This window comes from Musca vetustissima, unplaced genomic scaffold, assembly GCF_032173495.1.
Source record: "Musca vetustissima isolate MV318-11 ecotype Yass unplaced genomic scaffold, APGP_CSIRO_Mvet_v1 utg74373, whole genome shotgun sequence".
Classification (NCBI taxonomy): domain Eukaryota; kingdom Metazoa; phylum Arthropoda; class Insecta; order Diptera; family Muscidae; genus Musca; species Musca vetustissima.
Window position 1 is genome coordinate 46,454 of NW_026887577.1, and position 25,699 is coordinate 72,152.

The following is a 25,699-nucleotide window of genomic DNA, read 5'->3' on the forward strand; positions in this document are numbered from 1 at the left end:
AGGGTGCGAACAATGATTAAAATACGCTCTTTCTCACGAATGCTCACGGCGAGAATTCGAATGTTTTCAATTTATCGCGAAAGACAAATTTACATTGAATGAACAAGCATTTGCAATCTCTCGCAAATGTTCGCATTGCAGGAAAAATTCATTCTTCCGCGAGCATTTGTTGTTGAAGAACATTCTTTTGAAAAAACTCAAAAAACAAATGTTCGCGAATAAACAGACAGGCAGAAAGTGTGTGGAATAACAAAACACATGTCCAACAACTATTGAGTTCACGAACGTTTGTTGTTGCTGTTTTGAGCATTCGGGAGAATTTGGGAATGTTTGTTTTCATTTGTGAGAGAATGTCAGAAAGAATTTCAACCACCAAACGAAACGAATGATCGTTTAGTGGTTGTGTGCTTTCACTCGTTTGTTATGTGTGTGCGAACATTCTTTGGCGAATGCTCGTTTGGTGAAGAATTTATCGCCATAAATTCATTCGTAAAATGAGCACAAAACGTAAAGAATGTATTTTGAATTTTTGCGCACCTTGCTTATAAAGATCATTTAATACAAGCCGGCCGACTATCATCTAGTTCTTGCTGATTGAATATTGAACCAGTAAGGAAAGCAGTAAAGTCGGACTGGGCCGACTATATGATACCCTTCACCACTTTGGGTATATTGTACAAATGTATCCCCTCCAAGGAACATACGCAAGTCTTTCTGCAACATATGATAAATTTAATTTCATTCGGGCAGATTTAAAGTCGACTTCGTACCATGGGACAAATTTATGAAAAACGACTTATAGCAAAATTAATAGACGCTATTCGCTATTTCATTCAGACATCCATTCGAAATACATATGGAAGCTATGACAGCATCTACATCAATTTCAACGCAACGCAATAACGTTATTCAAGTCTCAACTTGATACGTTGTACAAAAAATCGTGTTAATTGCACAAACATTAGAAGGTTGGTGCACCTTTTATGTAAAATCGTGGGACTTATATTCCGAAACTTAGCACACATCATTCTAGACTTAATTTAGTATGCTGTGCCAAATTTCAAGCAAATCGAAAGATATATAGGAACTTTGGTCCACCATTTACATAGAATTGGACGAATCTATATATGGGAGCTATATTTAAATCTGAACCAATTATCTCGAAACTTAGCACACATCATTCTGCACCTAATTCAGTACTCTATGCCAAATTTCGTGCATATCGAATGATATATAGGGACTTTGGTGCACCACTTACCTTAAATCGGAAAAAAACTATATATGGGAGCTATATCTAAATCTGAACCGATTTTCTCGAAATTTGGCACACATCATTCTGGTCCTAATTCAGTACTCTATGCCAAATTTCGTGCAAATCGAATGATATATAGGGACTTTGGTGCACCATTTATCTTAAATCGGAAAAAAAACTATATATGGGAGCTATATCTAAATCTGAACCGATTATCTCGAAACAAGGAACACATCATTCTGCACCTAATTCAGTACTCTATGCCAAATTTCATGCACATCGAAAGATATATAGGGACTTTGGTAGCCCACTTACCTTAAATCGGACGAAAATATATATGGGAGCTATATCTAAATTTGAACCGATTTTTCCCAATTTCAATAGGGTTCGTCCTTGGGCCAAATTTCATACAAATCGGATCATAAATGCGACCTGTACTTTGTTTACAATTTAACATCTACGGACGGACGGAATGCATAAATCGACTCAGAAAGTGATTCTATGCATATTCTCAAAAGGAACCATGTGTCTATCTTGTTTCATTTTGCCTGTTACAAACATATGCATAAATACATAATACCCTGTACCACAGTGTGGTGAAGGGTATAAAAAGCATGCATATGTCACTGTGGAATCAGCCTTAGGATTGTGTGGTAATACAAATTTTGGTACATCTGCCATAACCATTCTCTTACATCAATACAATTTATCATTCATACAACGGCATCTATTACGAATTCAATGTCAATGTCAAATTTTTACGTCAAGTACTGAAAACGGCACATGCGTCTCATGTCCCTTGGCCAGAGATAAACTATTGCTGTTCAGTATTTGAGTATATAAGGTAGAACTGGAAGACAGATATTATCTGTACCCGTGTTATCAATTATTTCGAATTAAACGTATTACAACGTAAAGAAAAATATTGACAGCTTCACTGCTGGATTCGATCGACCAACATATCCTTTATATTTATACACCTTACCAAGGCCTATATATAACGTCATCCAGTAAAGTCATTTGTTATCTACTTTTTTTGTCAAAATATTTGATTTCGAATAAAAAACATAGTTGCCTATGAAATTTCAAGCTGCTTCTGTGTTTCGCTGGTGACGTTTCTACAATATTCAGTATGCCAAAAGTATTGAATTAGCTTGATCTAGATTTAGTACTACACAATTTTAATACAGAAGCAGACACAGAAAGTTGTGTGTGGTATCCAAATGTATGGGATCGAAGTGAATATTATAAGCATACTGCTGTTATATACAACTTCCATACCCATATATTTATTAGAATATGTCTAATTCGCCACATTAAGTTTGACCTCAACTGAGGCGCGATATTTTCCATCAGTCGTAAAAGTTAGAAATATTTTATAAACAGCATTAGGTAGAGGCATATACGGTTTTTGATTGTCAAAAGTCAAATTATTTACAATCACGTCGTGCTGCAATACGAAAATATGTATATAAATAATATCAAATTCCTTAATTGTCACTTATTTCTAAAAACCTACATTAAAAGGACACGAATGGTTGATATTGGTAAAAGGAGCCACATAATTAAACAAACGATTAAATGCCAAATTTTTACGTCGATTTTCCATAAAGGCGCATATATCCCAAGTTCCATTGACCACGGGTAAACTATTACCGCTAGCAAGACCCACAAGTACGCCAATATTACAATTACGAATTGGTAATTGGAGGATGCGTCCAGTTATTGATAGGCTTGATTGTTTTTTCGACTCGGAATACAATTTACAAAGGTCGAATTTAACGATTGTCGTGTATTTGGCATTGTAAGCTCTTCAGTACAAGTGTACTGCCACTACATAACTGTAAATGGAAGTAGGTAAAGTTTTGTATATGAGAAATATCGATTGTTCCTTACCTTAATAAATAGTGTGTATATTAGAAGGATACGAAACATATATGTTGGGGTTAACATTTTTCTGCGATTTTTTTTAAATTTGATTATTGAAGCAATTTGTATAGACTAATATTCATTTTGCCAAATTTAAGTTTGCAAATTTAAAATTGAAAATTAATGATTATTTAATGACGTCCACAGTGTTTTTTTTTCAATAATATTGCATAATTGTAATCTCCTGTACAATCAAGTATATTGATAATAATTATAGGAATAACGTCGTATATATAAAGTATTTTAATAAACAAATATAAATAATCGGCAATACTGGAATCAATATACCCTACACAACTATGTTGTCAGGGTATTATAGCTTTGTGCAGCCCCAAAAGTTGGTAACGCCTCGAAAAATTGGTCCTAGACCCACCTTTATGTATACCGATCGTCATATCTCGACTAGCTGAGTCGATCTAGACATGTGTGTCCGTCCGTCCGTCTGTCCATTATAACTTGTAAACACGATACAGGCCACAGTTATGGGCACATCTTCACAAAATTTTGCATGTAGAATGAGTTCTGGTCAATGAAGACCCCTATTGTTTTTGGTAAAGTTCGGTTAATATTTAGGAGATGAAATGGACCAAATACTTAATTTTTGTCGGTTTTTCTGGTCGCTCCAGAGTCCTCAGGTATGGTCCATCGTGAAATTTTACATGGAGAAGGAGATCGGGCCAAAGAATAAGCATGCCTGTTTTGATAAAGATCGTTTAATATTTAATGGGTCAAATGGACCCTGACTTTTGTGTGAAAAATTACAACATTTTTATTCTGGGGCGTATATACTTGCTCCTGAAGGACATATACCCTAGAAGTTGGTGGTATATCCAAGAGGAGTTGTTGACCTTCAAATTGATACCAATTATATGGCTGTATGTACTCTGATGTGGGTGTTATACGTAATTAGGTAAAGGTGACTATATGCATAGTATTAATATTACTCCATAAGAGGACGGAAATTTCACGTTGATCGCTTTGAAAGTGTACATAAGGTTCCGATTATGGTCAAGGATGACGCCTATAGTTTTCGGTGAAGTTGAGATTTCATTCAGGGGGTGCAATGAACCGAAAACTTTAATTTTGTCAGATTTTCTAGTCGCTCTAGGGGCAATTATTATATACAGAATATCACATATTTTACAAGGTGAAGGGGATCTAACCAAATACTTAGATGATGATCGGTCAATATTCCGAGGGTCAAATCAACCAAAACCTAAAGTGACAAATTTTTTATTTTATGGCGTAAAAATTCACTCAAAGAAAAATCATTTTGGAAAATATGACGGGCTTAGAAATGAAGTTGTTGATCCGAAATCGGTAAAAATGGTGCACATATCACGAAATATTGCCCAGGCTCAGAATATAGAACCGCAGAAAACTTTATTTTCGTGGTAGTTGTGTAGGGTATGATATGGTCGGCCCCGTCCGACTATATTCCTCCCCTCACTGGTTTTTATTTAGGAATCCTTTCAATCCCCCTATTTATGAAATCAAGAAACTCTAGATTTATTAAATAGTTTTTATTTCTTCCATTTATTTTTTTACCCTTCACCACACTGTGTTACAGGGTATTATGTCTTTGTGCATATGTTTGTAAGAGGCAAAAGGAATCGAGATATACCCATGGTTCCTTTTGAGAATATGCATAGAATCACTTTCTGAGTCGATTTATGCATGGCCGTCCGTCCGTCTGTTGATGTTAAATTGTAACAAAGTACAGGTCGCATTTATAATCCGATTTTGATGAAATTTGTCAAAAGTCACTTATTTGGCTATATATTTAGATATATTTTCGTCCGATTTTAGGTAAATTGTGGTCCAAAGTCCCCGAAAATCATTAAATTTGCACGAATTTTGGCACAACGTACTGAATTAAGTCTAGAACGACGTGCCACAGCGTACTGAATTAAGTCTAGAACGATGTGTGCTATATTTCGTGAAAATCGGTTCAGATTTATATATAGCTCCTATAAATATATTCGTCCGATTTTAGGTAAATGGTGCACCAAAGTCCCCGAAAATCATTAAATTTGCACGAATTTTGGCACAGCGTATTGAATTAAGTCTAGAACGATGTGTGCTAAATTTCGTGGAAATCGGTTAAGATTTAGATATAGCTCTCATATATAGTTTCGCCCGATTTTAGGTAAATGGTGCACCAAAGACCCTATATATTTTTCGATTTGCACGAAATTTGGCATAGCGTACTGAATAAAGTCTAGAACGATGTGTGCTAAATTTCGTGAAAATCGGTTCAGATTTAGATATAGATCTAGCATTTCATGTCAATGTTCCTTCGAAAAGGCGACGACTTTTACCCAAAGTGGTGAAGGGTATCATATAGTCGGCCCAGACCGACTTTACTACTTTCTTTACTGGTTTTACATGACACTTAATAAACCGCATAGCATGTCAAGCAAACAATCCGGAACTCATACACTTCGAAAAATAATTTTAAATGCTTTCCCTTTCTTTAAAAATATTGTTTTTTATTTCTGAATTTTGTATAAGCCGTAGATATACTAAGCCACAACAAGAAAAACGTGTTCAAAAATAAATCGATTTATTCAATTTAAAAAAATATGACCACCATAATTCTAAACACCCAATTTAATTTTTTATGCAGAGTCGTAATCAGCGGCTCGAATCCCTCATATATAGCATTTAATTATTCCATAACCCTAATTATGATTGAAAAATTGGATCTCTGGCCCATAGTGCATGGGTGGAACAAGATGGAACACCTATTCGCGAACAGACCAATTATCATTATTTTTATATAATTATTTTTTTTTAATTATTTTTTATATAATATTGAATATTTTATAATTTTTGTTATACATACTATATATTTTGCTTATAAATATGTGTATGCAATTAAATAATCATTAAATTTCCATTTTATAATTACAATTTTCAATTTTCCAAAATAAGCACTAGTTAGTCTATATAAAGTCCTCAAACAATAAAATTAAAGTAATCCGCACAAAAATGTTAGCCCCAGCATTCATCTTTAGAATTTTTCTAATATTCACACTATCTATAAAAGTAGGAAACAATAGCATTATCTTAAATATTTTTTTAGGTAACAAACTTTAGTTACTTTCGTTTACAGTTATATGGCGGCAGTGTAATTGTAATAAAAGGCGTACAATGTCAAGCACACGATCCGGACTTCGTTAAATTCGACCCCTGTAAATTATTTTTCAATTCACGGAAAATATCAAGTATTTCGATAACTGCACATCTTCTTCAGATACCCATACGTAAGTGTAATGTTGGAATACTTGTTGGATTTGCTACCGGCAATAAATTACCTCTGATCAATGGAACCTGGGAGGCTTGTGGGTTTTTTAAAAATCAACGTAAAAATTTGGCTTTTAATCGGTTATTTAATTATATTGCTCCATATACCAATATAAACCATTCCTGTCCGTATAATGTGAGTATTTGGTATAAGTGCAATATGTTTTGGGAATTATTTTTTCTTCGTATTGCAGCACGATGTGTTTCTTAAAAATTTTACTTTCTACGACCAGAAACCTTTTATGCCTTTACCTAATTCTGCCTATAAGATATTATTGACTTTCATGATAGGTGGAAGAAATCGCGCCTCCGTCGAGGTCAGAGTTAATTTGGAGAATTAGCCTTAGATTATGTGTATGTACGTTTTATAAAGAAACTCTTAGACTAATCGACTTTGTATTGAAGAAATAAAGGCATAAATCGACGTTATGATTTCTTTATTGCTGAAAACCTAAAATTCCAACATATGGGTCCCACCAACGATGTACAATCTATACTAATAAAAGAGTAAAGGGATTCACTGATTGACTGACTGATTTAACGATTAATCAACGCCCAGACGAAACGGCTGAAGCTAGAATCTAGAGAGAGTCACTCTTGGTCCAAAGATGACAGATTAGGCTGGGTTTTTGGAAATTCGTACTAGAATGGTACGAAAAAGTACTAAATGTGATAACATTTGTATTTGGCGAACCGGTAGAGCTCGAACTCTTAAATTTTAAACGAGGGTCACTGATGAAGTGTACAAGAGATATAGCAAAGAGCTTTTTGGACATTCGAACTATAAGTATGCGAATAGTACTAAAATGTACTAAATTTGTTACAATTTCGTAGCATTTGAATGGATAGAGCTCAAAAAACTTAAAATTTGGAATGCGAATTAGGGTTGAAGTGTAGGGTCTATTTAAGGAGATGGTTTTGAAAGCGTGTACTCATATGTACGAAAAGTACTAAACGTTACTAAATTTGGTACAATTTGAATTTGGAGGAACGGATGCAGCTTGAATCCTGAAATTTGAAATTAACATTACCGTCGGATTGGGTTATGTACGTAGCTTTGGAATTGTTTTACTTATGTGTACGAAAAGTACTACATCGTAATATAATTGTTACAATTTGGATTTGGGTGCACCGATAGAGCGGGAACAATGAAATTTGGAGTCAGAATCATTATAGAGATGTAGGATTAGGGACAGGATTCATTTGAAGACATTAATTTGGAGTCAGGATCACTGTTGAGGTGTAAGATTGAGATATGTAGGAAATTTTAGAAATTTGAAATGTGTACTGAATTTGGTACAATTTTAATTGTAAGTGAAGCGATAGAGTTGGAATCCTGAAACTTGGTTTTAGGATCACTGTGGGAGTTAACGTTTGGGTTAAGAAGGGAAGTTTTGGAAATTCGTACTATGTGTACTAAATTTGGTACAATTTAAATTGTGGGTGAAGCGATAGACTTGGAATCCTGAAACTTGGTTTTAGGATCACTGTGGGGGGAGTATGTTTGGGTTAAGTAGGGAGTTTTGGAAATTCGTACTACTGTGTACTAAATTTGATGCTATTTGGATTTGGTTGAACCGATAAGTCTGGAATCCTGAAACATGGATTTAGGCAGGGTGCGAAGAATGATTAAAATACACTCTTTCTCTTTTCAATTTATCCCGAACGACAAAGTTAGAATGAATGCCCAAGTATTTGCCGTCTCTCGCGAATTTTCGCATTGTACGAAAAATTCACGAACGATAAAATTTCGCTGTAAGCGTCGTCGATTCATTCTTTCGCGAGCATTCTTTGCTGAAGAATATTCTTTTGCGTGGTTTTACATTTGCCGGGATCGGGATCGGTGTTGAGAGTTTCTCTCTCTTAAGAGAGAGTAATTAGAGTTGCGATATTTTTAATTTTGTAACAAGCGTACATTTTGTTCACAAAAGGTACGAATTGACATAAACGTACCAAAACAAAAATTAGATTTTTTATTTACGCTTAAATTATAACATACATTACTTATGCAAACACAGACACAAAGTGTGTGAGAGTAACTCTTGCTCTCTCGAAAAACTTCGTCTGCAATAATACATGCTACGATCAAAATCATGAAAACAAGCGATAACACAACCATCTTCATTGCCAGCTGAAACGAGACAGATCGGGGGTTGTTTTCTTTCACGAACGTTTGTTGTTGTTGTTGTAACAGCCCTATTGCTTTTACACAATGGGCTGAGGTGACAGACGTTGGCCGAGAAAGACTCGGGTCGTTTCGGATCGTAGACCCCTCTGTCGTGACGAACGTTTGTTGTTATTGTTGTTGCCGTTTTGAGCATTCTCGAGAATTCGGGAATGTTTGTTTTCATTCGTGAGAGATTGTCAGAAAAAATTTCAACCACCAAACGAAACGAACGAACGTTGCTGTGTGCTCTCATTCTTTTGTAATGTGTGTGCGAACATTCTTTTGGCGATGCATTTTTAATCATTCGCGAGCGAATTTTTGCGCACCCTGGATTTAGGGTCACTATGGGGGGAGTATGGTTGGGTTAAATAGGGAGTTTTGGAACGTACTACTGTGTACTAAATTTGATACTATTTGGATTTGGTTGATAAGTCTGAAATCCTGAAATTGTGGAAATAAGCTTTTCATGAGGTGTAAGGTAATGGAAAGCAATGGAAATGAAATCGGTTATATGATTTCTGTTGGATGGTTGAGGCGGGTACTTATGGAAAATTATATGAATGTGTGTTAAATGGAACTAAATTTGGTAAAATTTGGATTTAGGTGAACCTTTAGAGCTCGAATCATGAAATGAAATGGTACTCAAATTTCATTTTTCCGACATATTCAGTATTTTGTGAAAATAACATAACATGTTAATACATGTTTAAATTATAGTTTTTTGTCTGAGGTTGCTTTTTTAGCATTACCTTACAATTAAGATTTTGTCTAATTCATGATTTCAATTGGATTGCATGATGTAGGTAGTAATGGAAATTTGTACTTATGTGTTCTGTGTGGTACTAAATGTTTATACAAATAGGATTTTGGTGAAACGATAGAATCCTGAAATTTGGAATTAAGATTGGGGTATGTGGGAAGGGTTGTAAATTCGTACTTATGATTGTTAAAGTAGTTAGTTATGGAAATGTATATTAATGTATACTAACTGATACTTTATTTGGATTTGGGTGAACCTATATTTGAAATTTTTTGAAAAAAAATATTATAAGAGTACAAAGGGTAAAAAATGACACCAAATTTTGATTTCTGTTGCGGTCTGAATGGGTGTGCAGGGTTGAGATGTAAAGGTAGATTTGAAAAACATACTATAGGAGAACATATGTACTAAATGGTTCTAAAATTTTAAAAATGGTCGGTATAAGGTTTTAAATACATCCTACATTCGCTAAAGAAGTAGCGGGTATATGCTAGTATAGGGATACGTGGTCGGTCGTAAAAGTCGTCTTTTTGACTTTTCGATTTTTGCCTTTGACTCAAAAGTCCGCTTTTCGATCTTTCGATTTGGTCAAGACTGTACAAAATCGATTTTCCACTTTTACTTATGCAAAATTGATTAAAAATGTGATTTTTAATATGAATTTATGATAAATTAATAAAAGATAAAGTAAATTTCTGAAAAGTGTAATTTTTGGGCAATTTGGGTTTTGTGATAATAAACCAAGTATTTATGATTATAGCTGATAAGTTAACAAATGAAGAAAATTCTTACGATTTTAATTTTTCAAGATTTTCAATGGGCTGGTAAATCAATACCAATGCAACTTTGCACATATATATTTGAAGATTTAAAAGAGAGGAAAAATAATTTACAAAAAGAAAATTGTTATTGTTTTGTTGCTGTTTTTTGTAATTAAAAAAAAAGTTCTTATTTTTATGGCGGTGTTGGAAAGAGTACATGTCTGGCTCTCATATGAACTAGGAATATTGACTTCGCTCTAAAATTAATAAAATGGCGGACCTTTGAAAAAAATATTTTTGGAAAATCTCCGATTTTTGACCAAAAACCAAGTTAAGAAAATAAAAACCATAAAAAATAAGGACATTTCTTTAATTACAAAAAACAACAACAACACAATAACAAAAATTTTTTGTAAATTATTTTTCTTCTCTTTTAAATCTTCAAAGGGTGGGTTTCCCTTAAAGTTTGAGAAGCCCTTTAGTCGTCACTTGATGCTGACACAATACATCGGATATATCTTCAAGAGTTCTTGAGATTTTCACTTGAAATTTTGTAGGGACATTCATTAATTAGTGTAGATTCGAATTATATCAAACATTTTTTTTGACCCCGAGAATGGGGGGTCCCCTTAAACAAACAATAATCAAACAAAAAGTCAATTTCGAATTTTTCTGTAGTTACGTCCGTTTGCATTTATGATGACGATATAGACCCCATATACAGGTCTCGACCAATTTTATATATTTTAAATGTCTAACTCATATTATCAGAACCTACCGAACTTGACGACATGTTTACTATTTTTACTTGTAGTTATTGCAAAACTTTTAAATGTGAGTTGGCAGTGGTTTGTAGATTCATAACTAGTTAAATTTTAACGAATTCTAACAATTTGTTTATTAAACATCAAAACAGATCACCTCAAACATTTATGGCTGTAATTTAGTAACGTTTACGATAGACACGACGACGTTGAGTCTTGTAACGGTAGCCATCATCAGCCAATTCAACAGTGGGTTCAGGGGCAGAAGCAGCTGCTGGTGGGATATAAGTATTGACGGGAGCAGATGCAGCTACGGGAGGAACATAAGTGTTGACAGGTTCAGAGGCAGCTACTGGAGGAATGTAGGTATTAACTGGGGCCGAAGGAGCTGGAGCAGGATAATCATAACCTGACGACAATTCGGAAACATCAGCCATAACGGCGGCAAACAAAGCCAAAATGACAATAAGGAATTTCTAAGGGATAACAAGACCGAATAAATTTTATATCTTAACTGGAATTATCTAAAATATCACTTACCATTTTGAAAATTTTTTTTAATAGGATGTTGTTTGTTAAACACTTAAAAAATTTGTGATATAAGTTTTCATTTATATGTTTACTATTTATAGAATATTTTTATTTTAATTTAATTTTTTTTTTTCAAATATATATTTCATATGATTCGGTGACAAATGCAAATAACAATCAGAAATGATTAATTTCTTCTTGTTTGTATTTCTTTAAACCGAAAATTAAAACTTTAGTCGACAAATTTGGAACATAATAAATAAAAAACAATGAACTGTTGTTGTTATAGTTATTGAAATATTTCCTTGTTTCGCTTTTGTTGTGGGGTGGCACTGCATTTCGGTCATTTATGGACAAAGCAAATCACTTTAGTTTGTCTCATTTTTATTGAAATAAGATGAAAGGTCTTATTTTAAAACAAATAATATTTCAAATATAGCGTGACCTAGTTTCTATTTTTAAAAAAATAAAGTGAATCAATTTGCTGAACTTTATTTGCTTAGAAAATTTTGTATAAAAACATTAACTTTTTTGGCAAAATATCATCAAAATTATTTCAGTGGTTATTCAAAAGACATCAATCTTAAAAAATGGTAAATTAATAACAAATAATTAATAAAATAATTAATACAACAAAATAGTATGTTTATCTCCTGTTGACTTATAGAAATTCTTCCTTGTAACTTTGGCTTTGGTTGCCGCCGTTATGGCTGATGTCTCCGAATTGTCATCGGGTTATGATTATCCTGCCCCAGCTCCATCGGCCCCCGTCAATACCTATATTCCTCCTGTGGCTGCTTCGGAACCCGTTCAAACTTATATCCCACCCGTAGCCGCTTCTGCCCCTGAACCCGTCAACACTTATATTCCCCCCGTAGCTGCTTCGGAACCTGTTAACACTTATATCCCTCCTGTAGCTGCTTCTGCCCCTGAACCAACTGTTGAAGTAAGTCAAGATGGTTACCGTTACAAGACCCACCGTCGTCGTGTCTACCGTAAACGTGCCTAAGTCAATTTGTTATATCACTTGTTGTGTTTTGTTTAAAATAAATGTTATTGTTTTGTGAAAAAATATTAATAGCTATTAATTTTTGTAATTCGGGACAATTGGGTTCCCTTTTTTAATACACACAAAATTGAATCAGTAATACTATTTAAAAATACAATTATTGGGTCAGAATAAGATTCTTTGTCTATGTAGAATTCGCAGTATTTTAATAGAGCTTTGAAATTTTGAACAAAAAAATTCTATATAGTATTGACAAGATTTTGTTAATTTTATATTTTGGGGTTTCATAGGTGCAAATTTTTGCACCTGGGCCGCCCCCCTGCGTACGTCCCTGATCTGATGAACACCGAAATTTGTTGGTTTTTTCCTTGACCATAACGTGAACTTCCTTTAAAATTTCATAGGGATTTATCTTAGTATAACACCAAGTACATACAACAATATAATTGGTGTTAATTTAAAGGTCATCCAATCCTCTTGGATTTGTGTCCTCTAGGAGTTAGTGTATACACAATCGAATGCAATTTTTTTCACTTTTCACACAAAAGTCTGGGTCCTAAATATTGACCGATCTTCATCAAAATATTCATGCTAATTCTATGGTCAGACTCCTTTCTCTATAAAATTCCGTGATGTTCGGATCATAATTGTGGCCTCTAGAGTGACCAAAAAAACAGACAAAAATTAAGTTGTTGGTCCATTTCAGCCCCTAAATATTAACAGATCATTACCAAAAACAATAGAGGTCTTCTTTGGCCAGAACCCATCCATCATCCAAAATTTCGTGATGATTGGTCTATAATTGTGGCCTGTATCGTGTTTACAAACTAGTCGTGATATCATCGGTAAACTTAAAGGTGTGTCTATCGCCAATATTTCGCGGCGTTACAAACTCTTGGGGCTGCTTTAATACCTGACAACATAGTTGTGTAGGGTATAAATATTAATGTGTAAAATATTACACAATATTGTGGAGGAGGTACCAGAAGTTGTGGAACGATGGGTCCCCCCACCGTCGCCTCATGTCGGACCATGACCTACAAATTCGTATCTTTGCTCATTGGTATCGGATCATTTTGAGTGAGGAAGTCCATTTCCATATAACAATCGGAATTGTCGAATCTGGAAATAGGAAATCTCAAGATTTATTCTTAAGAAATATCTCCATTCTTAACGTGTTACTGTTTTGTGCGGCACTTGCAGTTCACTGTTGAAGACTAATAATAGAATTTCAATTGTAATATTTCACATTAACATAACATTTTTATTATCAAATCAACAAAACAATTTTTTGGCAATATTTCCATTTAGAAACGTTTACGATAGACACGACGACGTTGGGTCTTGTAACGGTAACCATCATCAGCCAATTCAACAGTGGGTTGAGGGGCAGAAGCAGCTGCGGGAGGGATGTAAGTGTTGACGGGCTCGGAGGCAGCTACGGGTGGGATGTAGGTGTTGACGGGTTCAGGGGCCGAAGCAGCTACGGGTGGGATATAGGTGTTGACGGGTTCAGGGGCAGAGGCAGCCACGGGAGGAATGTAGGTGTTGACGGGAGCTGAAGGAGCTGGGGCATGATAATCATAACCCGACGACAATTCGGAGACATCAGCCATAACGGCAGCAACCAAAGCCAAGGTAACAATGAAGAATTTCTAAATATATATTCAAAAAGAGATATTTTAAAAATTTGTCATATTTTTTTAAACCCTTTAAATGTCTTACCATTTTGAAATGTTTTCTTTAGATGTTTTTGGAAGAACACTTTATGAATTTGTGATATAGAATTTTTCTAATAGTCTGCCTATTTATATTAATGCACGGCTGATTTTTTTGTATTTGAACTTTGTCTGACAGTCGATATTTTTTATGGAAATGCAAATTTTCTTTTAATAATGATTAATAGTTTGTAGTATGTCCAGTTTTATTGCAATCTTAATTTAATTAGTAGGCTATAGAATGTGATCTATTGTTTTTTTTTCCATACACAATGATTGCAGAATTTGTGATTTTCTTTAAGTTAGCTTTGATGTTTCCTAGTCTGACTTCGTTGTTTCAGCTACTGCATCTTAACCATTAAACAAAACAAAAACTCATCAAACACCTTTAGTGTTTTTTGATTTTCATTTGAATAAAGTGAAAGGTAAATTAGCAGTGGCGGCATAATTTAAATCAAACATTGAAATGTCTATTTTCGGATCCAACTAGAAGTTTCGTTTAGTTTATGTTATAATTGTTAAATAGAAATAATATATTATAAAATTTAAATTCCAAATTCCTATAAAAACTTCAATAATTTGGGTAAAATATTATCAAACATTTTCCAGAAGTTGTGCAATAAACATTAAACACTACATAAAATCAATAAAATGGTAAGATTTAATAAAAAAAATATATATTTTTATTTAGAAATCTGAGCAAATATTCACATTTTGTTTGCAGAAATTCCTTATTGTAACTTTGGCTTTGGTTGCTGCCGTTATGGCTGATGTCTCCGAATTGTCGTCGGGTTATGATTATCACGCCCCAGCTCCTTCAGCTCCAGTCAACACCTATATCCCACCCGTAGCTGCTTCGGCCCCTGAACCCGTCAACACCTACATTCCTCCCGTAGCTGCCTCTGAGCCCGTCAACACTTACATCCCTCCTGCAGCTGCTTCTGCTCCTCAACCCACTGTTGAATTGGCTGATGATGGTTACCGTTACAAGACCCAACGTCGTCGTGTCTACCGTAAACGTTTCTAAATTGAAAAGCCCATTGGAATATGTTTTGTTGAATCGTTAATAAATGTTATATTTATGTGATAATTGTGAACATGTTTTTAATTGCCTTATTAGCGGTCAAAAGGTCCTCTGAGGCATATTTTCGGAATCATGTTTTCCCGGAGGCCAAAAAATAATCCATAAGCTTCAAAAATTTTTTTTACACAAAAAATGTTTTGTTTCATTTGACACGGTTAAACGCTTTAAATTAGATCGGAAATTTGTGATGTTCGGCTTGTAATAGAAAACAAGACAGAAATAAAGTTGTAGCTACATTTTACCCCGAAATATAATCTGACCATCATCGAAAATTATCTCAATTAATCATCGAAAATTATCGCAAACAATAGTATGAGTCCATTTGACCCGCTAAATATCGACCGATAGTCAAGAAAACATTCATGCTTATTCTATCGTCAGACTCCTTTCTCAGCGGAAAATGTTATGATGTTAGGAACAGAAAATCAGACAAAAATAAAGTTTTCATATCCTAAATATTAACCGATCATTCCCAAAAACAACCAGGGTCTCCTTCGGCCAGAACCCGTTCTACATAGAAAATTTCGTGACGAATGGTTCATAATTGTGGCCTATATCGAGTTTACAAATTATAATGGACAGACGGGCGGAATGGCGATATATGACGATCGGTATACTAAAGGTGGGTCTAGAACATTTCCGGCGTTACAAACTCTTGGGGCTACACAAAAGCTATAATACACATAGTTGTGTAGGGTATAATGCAGCGGGATCTATGTAGGGGAGCTTTGCAAAAAGTTGGTCCACTTTTCAAAATTTTCTGGAATAAAAATTGTTATTCACCAGTATTCCGGAGAACTAAATTTAAGCCAGAGAAATTGGCCAAAAAAAATAAAATATCGACATTCATGTTTGAACGGTGGGTGGGTACAGAATATTCCGGCGATACAAACTCTTGGGGCTACACAAAAGCTATAATACACATATTTGTGTAGGGTATAATTCAGCGGGTTCTATGTAGAGGAGCTTTGCAAAAAGTTGGTCCACTTGTCAAAATTTTCTGAAATAAAAATTGTTATTCACCAGTATTCCGGAGAACTACAGTTAAGCCAGAGAAATCGGCCAAAAACTTAAAATATCCACATTCATGTTTGAACGGCGGGTATGATATCCGACCAATGGACGCCCGATCTCAAAAATTCGAACGTGATTCGAAAGAGTTCACGTTTGATTCTGGTATGAACTAAGATTATTAGAATCCCACAAACATTAACAAAATACCGGAACTATTAAATTAAATAGGGGAAAAAATTCCCTATTTTCGACCAAAAATCTAATTAGAAAATAAGAATGATTTTGACCGATTGTATCCTAGTTCATACGATAGCTATGTATAAAATGGCGTGGTAAAAATTGGGACTGATTGGATTGTAAAATTCCATTTTATGAAACCGGGTGCACTTAAATCGACGCAAAAAGTGATTCTATTAATATATCTTCAAAAATAGGTATGAGCACATATTTACAACTACGCTGTGATTTTAGTGAAAATTCTCGTGGCCTCGAATGTTTGTAACACTTTAAAATGTTAGTCCTATACACACCTTTAAGTATGCTGAATCGGTCTTTAAATATAGCAAGAAGTTCCGTCCATAATTCATAATAATTTTTATTCGGATTTACAAGCCTAACATTCTAACATTTTACACATGGAAGGGGATTTAAGTGCGACGAAGCCATTCAAAATACAGCTGGTGCAAGAATTTGAACCGAATGACCACCCGCAGTTAACCAAAAATCCTCTTTATAAAAGTATGACCAAATTTGGCCTAACCGCAACGCAGAATTTTTGGTCATTGGGCTCTTGGATAAAGCTTTTTTTCCGAATTTGATTTTTATACCCTACACAACTATGTTATCAGGGTATTATAGCTTTGTGCAGCCTAGACCTAGAACCTAGACCCACCTTTAAGTACACCGATCGTCATATCTCGACTATGTGAGTCGATCTAGACATGTTTGTCCGTCCGTCCGTTTGTCCATTATAATTTGTAAACACGATACAGGCCACAGTTATGGACCAATCTTTACGAAATTTTGCATGTGGGATGGGTTCTGGTCAATGAAGACCCCTATTGTTTTTGGTAAAGATCGGTTAATATTTAGGGGATGAAATGGACCAAACACTTAATTTTTTCGGTTTTTCAGGGGCCGCAATTATGGCCAAAACATCTCGAATTTTTACATGGAGAAGGGGATTGGGCCAAAGAATAAGCATGCCTGTGTTGATAAAGATCGGTCAATATTAAGCGGGTCAAATGGACCCTGACTTTTGTGTGAAAAATTACAAAATTTGTATTCTATAGTTTCGTATATATTATACCCATATATAGAAACGTCCGAGTAGTTGATAGTATATATAGTCATATATCTAAGAGGAGTGGTTGACCTTTAAACTGGTACCAATTATATTGTCGTAGGTATTCGGATGTGGGAGTTACACTTAAATATTTACAGGTGATTACGTATTCAGATATTATTTAGAAACCCGTTACCACAATAGAGGGCGAAAATTTAGCCCTGATCGTAGATATGCTCCAATATAATTTTCCATGAGGTTTCACTAAAGTCCCTATATATCCTTCGATTAGCACGAAATTTGGTATAACGTACTGAATAGAGTGATGTATGCCAAGTTTCGAGAAAATCGGTCCAGATTTAGATATACCTCCCTTATACTATAGATTGATTTTAAGTAATTGACGCACCAAGGATCCAATATATGGCTGATAGGAACAAAACTTACTGAAGTTAGTATAACCTAACCTGTGACAAGTTTCGTTGAAATCGGTTCATATTTGGATATAACTTCCATAATATATTAACTAAATTGGACATCAAACTCTTCATGTTAGTCAGATTGACATCAAATTTTGCACAACGTACAAAATTGAGCATAGAATTACGTAGTTATTTTTTTTTCTAGAAGTACCGACATAACCCAAGGGATGACCTATTGATATTTGTTTGAAGTCGATTGATCTAAGTCGTTTCACATTTAGATAAATATCACATATTTTATATACCCATAGTGGTGAAGGGTATCATATAGTCGGCCCCGTCCGACTTTACTACTTTCCTTACTGGTTTACTTTCCTATAGGTCACCTATGGCTCAACATTGTCGCTTTGCCTATTATGTGACATATAATATTTTTTTTTTATTTGGCGAACATGACCGAAGCTTTTTGTTGAAATATTACCATAGTCAACAACTCCCTTTACATGCCGTTTATCAAAATCGATGCCAACCATAAAGCTTTATCGACTCTTAATAATCTAATTTCGTCTAAATAAGTTTATTATTTAAAGCAATTATTTGAGTGCTAAATTTTATCCACCAAAAGTTATCAAAAATCCGCAGCAGAAAACCGACCAAAATTTAAAATAAAGTAAACATTTTTTTCTGTAAACTTATAACATTTATTTAACAATAATTAACAAAAAACAATTATGAAAGTCAAAATATCTCAATCAAAATTTGACTTCAATATTTACAACATAAATTTAAGCACGTTTACGATAGACGCGATGACGTTGGGTCTTGTAACGGTAACCATCTTGGGCCAATTCAACAGTTGGTTCAGGAGCTGAAGCAGCAACGGGAGGAATGTAAGTGTTAACGGGTTCCGAAGCAGCTACGGGAGGAATGTAGGTGTTGACGGGTTCAGGGGCAGAAGCAGCTATAGGGGGAATATAAGTTTTGACAGGTTCAGGGGCAGGAGCAGCTACGGGTGGAATATAAGTCTTAACAGGTTCGGGGGCAGAAGCAGCCACAGGTGGAATGTAGGTGTTAACTGGAGCCGATGGAGCTGGGGCATGATAATCATAACCCGAAGACAATTCGGAGACATCAGCCATAGCGGCAGCAACCAAAGCCAAAGTTACAATAAGGAATTTCTATGATAAAAAAGACAAATTGTATATTCCGTTTTGAAGTAATCCTAAAAATTAACTTACCATTTTGAGAAATAAGTTTTAGTTTTGTAAGATGTTATTTGTTAAACACTTAACGAATTTGTGATATCATTTCGCAAACACCAATTGACTATTTATAGATCAAAATTTCGAAACTGAAAAACATTTAAAATTTGTCAAAAGCGAAAGAGGAAATGATGAATGTCTTCTTCATTTATTAAAACTTAATAGGCAAGTTTATTATTTAATGAAACAAGACTTGGTGCCAAACTAAACCTTAAGCAAGCCATTGATTTATTAATTGGAAATGTATATTTCCTTGTTTTCGTCATGAAGTTCCGATTTTGATATTTTCGATTGTTTGACAACAAAACAAACATCTTCAGTTTCGTTTTTATTTTTATTTAAATCAAGTGAATGCTATTGTTTCATGCATTGTTTAATCAAAAACGGATGTCGCTGGCTTTGTTAAGTATCAAAACATACGTTTTGCGAACATTATTTTATATTATCAATATTGAATTGATAGATTTTGTATAAAAACATCATCTATTTTTGCAAAACAGTATCAAAATTACTACAGTTGTTCAGCAATAAACATCAAACAAACTAAGCAAAATGGTAAATTCTAAATTTGTTTGATTTTAAAGAAATTTTTAAATATTAAAAACTTATTTTTTTACAGAAATTCCTTATTGTAACATTGGCTTTGTTTGCTGTCGCTATGGCTGATGTCTCCGAATTGGCGTCGGGTTATGATTATCATGCCCCAGCTCCATCGGCTCCAGTCAACACCTACATTCCTCCTGTAGCTGCTTCTGCCCCCGAACCCGTTAAGACTTATATCCCCCCTGTAGCTGCTTCTGCCCCTGAACCCGTCAAAACTTATATTGCCCCTGTAGCTGCTTCTGCTCCTGAACCCGTCAACACCTATATTCCTCCCGTAGCCGCTTCGGAACCCGTTAACACTTACATTCCTCCCGTCGCTGCTTCAGCCCCTGAACCAACTGTTGAATTGGCCCAAGATGGTTACCGTTACAAGACCCAACGTCATCGTGTCTATCGTAAACGTGCCTAAATTTGAGATATAAATATTGGAATCAGTTACTGGTTGTGATATTTTAATGATCCAAATTGTTTTTGTTGATTATTGTTAAATACATTTTAAAATTTTATAAGGAATTTTTTTGACTTATTTGGTGATTTTTAAGAGATGCAGGAATGTTTAAAAAAGAAAATTCATATAAAATCCATAAAATTACTTACTTGGGTATTAGAATAACCTTAAAGTGTTTTAAATAAGGTAAAGCTTTATTTGTACTAAATAATAGAAATTCATATAGGTCCTCCTATATTGTTAAAAATGATACCCACATCCTTATGGCTAATGAGGTATACATATATATACTTTGCTAAGACAAAAAAAGAGTCTCATAGAAATATTGGTTTTAGACCTCATGTTCCTTTGGACCACATCCGTTTCAGACAATTTTCTGTTCTTTTAATCCAACTTATGCCTTAAAAGTATTCATTAAAAGACCCACTACATTGAACATATTATTTAGAAAATCGCTTTAAAAAAGTATTCTTCAAAAAATCAAGCCATTTTAAACGTCGACAAATAAAAATCCACGATCAGACATTGAGAAATATTCGTTAAAAAGTTAACGTTTTGCTAAAATTTCACAAAAATTAGCAAAGTGCTGAATTTTTCAAAAATCATACATTTATGTATATCCTATTGGAAAATATTGCATTCCTTTAAAAAAAATGCACCACTTACTAACCCCTGCAAAAATATTCTTTAAAAATTTTAAGTTCTGCTAAGTAATAAAAAGTGTTCTACGAAAAATCCACACTTTGTTAACACTTGATTTCCGAAGGCGGTCATTTTGACCATTTTTTCAATTTCAAGTACAAAAACAAGTGTGTATATTATGACACAGCTTTTTAAAATTTGGTGACTTTTTGTACCACATAGAACTACGTTTATTAATCATAGTTGCTGCTCCCTCCCTCTTTCATTTCCTGTATTCATATGTGCTATACCTATATTGCCTAAAAGCGGTCATTTTGACCTCTTGGGAAATTTTAAATAACCAAATGCCTTTTATTATTGGTTAGATTTCTTTTATGACCAGATTAGTACAACAACATGAAAACCCGTTTTTTACTCTGGACACACAAATCGGCAGAAATCAATTTTATATTTCCAGTCGATTTCACTATTAGAGTAAAAACTTACTCTTTTTCGAACATTTTGACACGCGCTCTTATTTTTCAAAAAGAGAAACTCGTGAGCCCTCCCACCGCAAACAAATAATAACAACTTTTTATATGATTGTAAATAATGTGAAAATTATCAAAAAATAAGTTAAAAAATTTCTTTACATAATAAAAATTCTTTCAGAATGAGGTCATTTTGACCGCTTTTCGGCAATATAGGTATATAAAAAATTCCAGTCTTTCTAGTGTTAAGCATTAAAACATATTGTTGAAAAAATGCACGCAATTATAGTAACTCGAAAATATTATTTAAGACTTTAGAAAAATATTCTTTAAAGAATTCCCGATCTTTTAATCCGTTAACAAATATATCGCTGGCTTAACTTGTAAAGGAAATAAGTCCATTTTTATAGAAATTGAGATTTTGATACAGTTATGTATAATAAGGCAAAACACATCGATTTAAATAACTAAAAATTCAGTTATCTCATTATATCCTTCACCACACTGCGGTACAGGGTATTATGTCTTTGTGGATATGTTTGTAACAGGCAAAAGGAAACGAGATAGACACATGGTTCCTTTTGAGAATATGCATATAATCACTTTCTGACTTGGTTTATGAATGTCCGTCCGTTAGTCTGTATGTCTGTCCATGTTAAATTGTAAACAAAGTACAGGTCGCATTTATAATCCGAATTGGCCCGAGGACGAACCCTATTGAAATTGGGAAAAATCGGTTCAGATTTAGATATAGCTCCCATATATATTTTCGTCCGATTTAATGTAAATGGTGTACCAAAGCCCCTATATATCTTCCGATTTGCACTAAATTTGGCATAGCGTACTGAATTGAGACTAGAATGATGTGTGTAAAATTTCTTGAAAATCGGTTCAGATTTAGATATAGCTTCCATATATATGTTCGACCGATTTAATGTAAATGGTGTACCAAATTCCCTATATATCCTTCGATTTGCACGGCGATGTGTGTTAAATTTCGTGAAAATCGGTTTAGATTTAGATATAGCTCTTATATATATTTTCGCCCGATTTAATGTAAATGGTGTACCAAAATCCCTATATATCTTTCGATTTGGACGAAATTTGACATAGCGAACTGAATTAAGTCTAAAATGATGTGTGTTAAGTTTCGTGAAAATCGGTTCAGATTTAGATATAGCTCCCATATATTTTCGCCCAATTTAATTTTAATTATTATTTTTGAACAAAATTTGGCATAACGTACTGAATTGAGTCTAGAATGATCTGTGTAAAATTTTCTGAAAATTGTCCGATTTTAAGACCCAAAGTTAGGCTGACCCAAATTTAGGCCGACCCAAATTAAGGTCGACCCAAATTTAGGCCAATTTCGCACAACGTACTAAAGTTTGTGTAACATAACATGTGTCAAGTTTTGATGAAACAGTTCGGATTTAGATATAACTCCTATATATATTCTCTTCCGATTTTAAATAAATGGAGCACCAAAGACTCAAAGTTAGTTAGCCAAACATTTGTCAAGTTTTGTTGGAATCCGTCTAGATTTAGATATAGCTCCCATATAGTTTCGTCCGATTTTAAGTAGGACACAAGGACCAACATAAATTTAGTCTAAATTAGTCTATAATCTAAGTCGATTCACATTTAGATAAGGGCACATATTTCAGTTAATGACCCTTCTGTTAGGATGCATTTTTTTAATATACCCATAGTGTTGAAGGGTATCATATAGTCGGCCCCGTCCGACTTTACTACTTTCCTTACTGGTTTTTTATTGTTGTTTTGTATTGATTAGTAAACACACGTTGCTAGAGTAACATCATGTAAAAGTTCTAAGTCCACTTTTTACTTTGAGGAATTTGGACACGATTTTAAGCCGAATTGACTGTAATTTGGTATTTTAGGTACTTAGGGTGTAGTACACCTTCCAACAAAAAATTATCCATATAACGTTATCCCCAATATTCGAAATTTTGGAAGTTTTTGTCAGGTTTTTTAAACGAATTTGCTGTAATTTTATATTTGGGACTCTAATTGGGTACAAAATCTCCTCACCAAAATTTGTCAATATTGGCCCAATTTTCGGAGTAGCCCCAATATTGGGTATTTTGGGATTTTTTGTACGTTTATCAATCGTATTGGTTCTAATTTGATATTCTGGGTTCTCATTGGGTGTCGAATCTTCCTACAAACAATTATCGATATCTGTTCGGTATTTTGCGATTTTTTGTACGTTTATCAATCGTATTGGTTCTAATTTGATATTCTGGGTTCTCATTGGGTGTCGAATCTTCCTACAAACAATTATCGATATCTGTCCGCGTATAACTCCCATATAGTATAGCCCCCATATAACTGTACTGCCAATTTTCGAAAAATTGCGGAATTCGGTATGTACAAGGTCCTAGCCCAAATTTTCAATGGCCTGTAGTTTGATATTTCATTTTCCTTTGGCAGTTATATATCATGGCATAACAACCATACAATGGTCCCGATCAATTTTAAGTATTTGACCGTGCACCTCATGATGGAGAGTATAAAAAGTTCGTCTCAGGCGAACTTAACGATGTTTTTACTTGTTTTTATTGATATTTTTGAATAAATTATGATTCCAGAACAATCTTTACCGTTTTAAATAAAATTAGCATGTAAAAATCAACAAAAGTTCACATTTATTGCAGTAATTAACAAATATAATAAGAGACAAATTGTAAGAAAAAGACCTAAGTCCATGAAAACAGAAAAACTTAGGAACAGAAAAGGCTCTAAGTCCCAAAAAAGTCGTGTATCTCCGCAAATACTTATTTTTTTCATTTTAATTTTACGCAAATAAAATACAATACAAGAACAAATTGCATTTATTAAAAAGGGACTTGTCTCCTTTACAAGTTATGCCAGCGATATGTTAATTCAACATTTTCGGTAGATTTATAAATAGAACATCGTATATTTGTCTTTTATAAAAGTTATGACCCGTAAAATTGGGCACATGCCTTGCAAATCACATAATAAATTGTATTGTCTCATGATAGCAATGCTATTGATATATCGATTGCGCTTATGGCGCTCTATGACCTGACCTGCATGTTCATAATTCGATTAATAATTTTGTCATTTATTGTTTTTATAATGAGGTGAATGGTTTGTCATCTAGACAAAAGAATATCGTGCGAACACACACAAACCAAGATTCATCTTCAGAGGTCAGCACAAGACTAAAGTAGAAAATATATCATAACAAAAAATATATATAAACAGCATGTGATTATTACCAGATATTAGTTACTCGATTGCTAACAAAGTTAATCACATATATACATATTTTTAAAATGGTAAGGATTCAAAGGACAATATCCTCCAACACAATGTTACATATAAATATATTTATTTTACAGAAATTCCTTATTGTATCCTTGGCTTTGATTGCTGCCGTTATGGCTGATGTCTCGGAATTGGGCAATTACGGTTATGAGGCTCCAGCTGCTACTGAAATTCAAGAAGATTATAGCTACAGCAGTCCAGTAACCACAAATGAGTATCTGCCTCCAGCTGCATCGGCTCCTGTCAACACCTATATTCCTCCAGCAGAATCGGCACCAGTAAACACGTACGTTCCACCAGCTGTCAGTGAACCTGTTAATACTTATATTCCACCAGCCGCCTCAGCCCCAGTCAACACTTATATTCCACCCGTAGCCGAAAGTGCACCAATTCCCACAGCTGAATTGGCTGAGGATGGTTATCGTTACAAAACTCATCGTCGTGTTGTCTATCGTCAACGTTTCTAGATGCTAATCGATTGTTAAATAGGCATTTTGTTTAAAAAGTGCGAGATTGTTAAATTTGTGTTATATTAATAAAATTGTTAAGATGTAAAATGTTGGTCGTTATTGTTACTTTCCAACGTATTAAAGATAAAAAATCCACGCTCCGCTATAGCTCGAAGGAATATTGGTTCAAATCAGCGCTATGATTCGGAGTCGGTGATGTCTCAGTCGAAAAAAAGTAAACACATATGCACATATTTTGATATTACTCCTAGGATGTTTGATATTGATCTATGTCTATCAAGTACACGCTTGAGCGTGATTTTCAGCTGAATGAATATGATCAGGCCTACTGATCTAGTGGATGGAGATAATAGGCGGTACAGTATTATTTCTCAATAGTGGGTTGATAGGCGGTGGACGACTAGCTGGACTGACAGGATGGGGTACGAAATTATTCGCAAATCAACGTTTGCACTGGAATGACTTTCGGTCTAATTAC

The 25,699-nt window shown here is 34.3% G+C and overlaps 5 protein-coding genes across 5 annotated transcripts; 3 read left to right on the top strand and 2 right to left on the bottom strand.

Annotated features, from left to right (window-relative positions):
- Positions 1–11,121: 11,121 nt before the first annotated feature.
- LOC133335137 (uncharacterized) lies at positions 11,122–11,389 on the bottom strand. The gene has a single exon (XM_061543441.1). It carries the CDS (start codon positions 11,377–11,379, stop codon positions 11,122–11,124), a length of 258 nt encoding a protein of 85 aa, XP_061399425.1. The 5' UTR covers positions 11,380–11,389.
- Positions 11,390–11,656: 267 nt separating this feature from the next.
- LOC133335139 (uncharacterized) lies at positions 11,657–12,484 on the top strand. The gene is made up of 2 exons (XM_061543442.1): positions 11,657–11,677; positions 12,141–12,484. Exons 1-2 carry the CDS (start codon positions 11,657–11,659, stop codon positions 12,480–12,482), a joined length of 363 nt encoding a protein of 120 aa, XP_061399426.1. The 3' UTR covers positions 12,483–12,484.
- Positions 12,485–14,472: 1,988 nt separating this feature from the next.
- Positions 14,473–15,230, top strand: LOC133335140 (uncharacterized). Its single transcript, XM_061543443.1, has 2 exons — positions 14,473–14,487; positions 14,925–15,230. The coding sequence occupies exons 1-2, from the start codon at positions 14,473–14,475 to the stop codon at positions 15,225–15,227; spliced, it is 318 nt and encodes a 105-aa protein (XP_061399427.1). The 3' UTR covers positions 15,228–15,230.
- A 3,540-nt stretch (positions 15,231–18,770) lies between these two features.
- Positions 18,771–19,637, bottom strand: LOC133335141 (uncharacterized). Its single transcript, XM_061543444.1, has 2 exons — positions 19,623–19,637; positions 18,771–19,183 (listed from the first exon to the last, which is right to left on the bottom strand). Exons 1-2 carry the CDS (start codon positions 19,635–19,637, stop codon positions 18,791–18,793), a joined length of 408 nt encoding a protein of 135 aa, XP_061399428.1. The 3' UTR covers positions 18,771–18,790.
- Positions 19,638–19,819: 182 nt separating this feature from the next.
- LOC133335142 (uncharacterized) lies at positions 19,820–25,218 on the top strand. The gene is made up of 3 exons (XM_061543446.1): positions 19,820–19,837; positions 19,887–20,273; positions 24,826–25,218. Exons 1-3 carry the CDS (start codon positions 19,820–19,822, stop codon positions 25,216–25,218), a joined length of 798 nt encoding a protein of 265 aa, XP_061399430.1.
- The last annotated feature ends 481 nt before the right edge of the window (positions 25,219–25,699 follow it).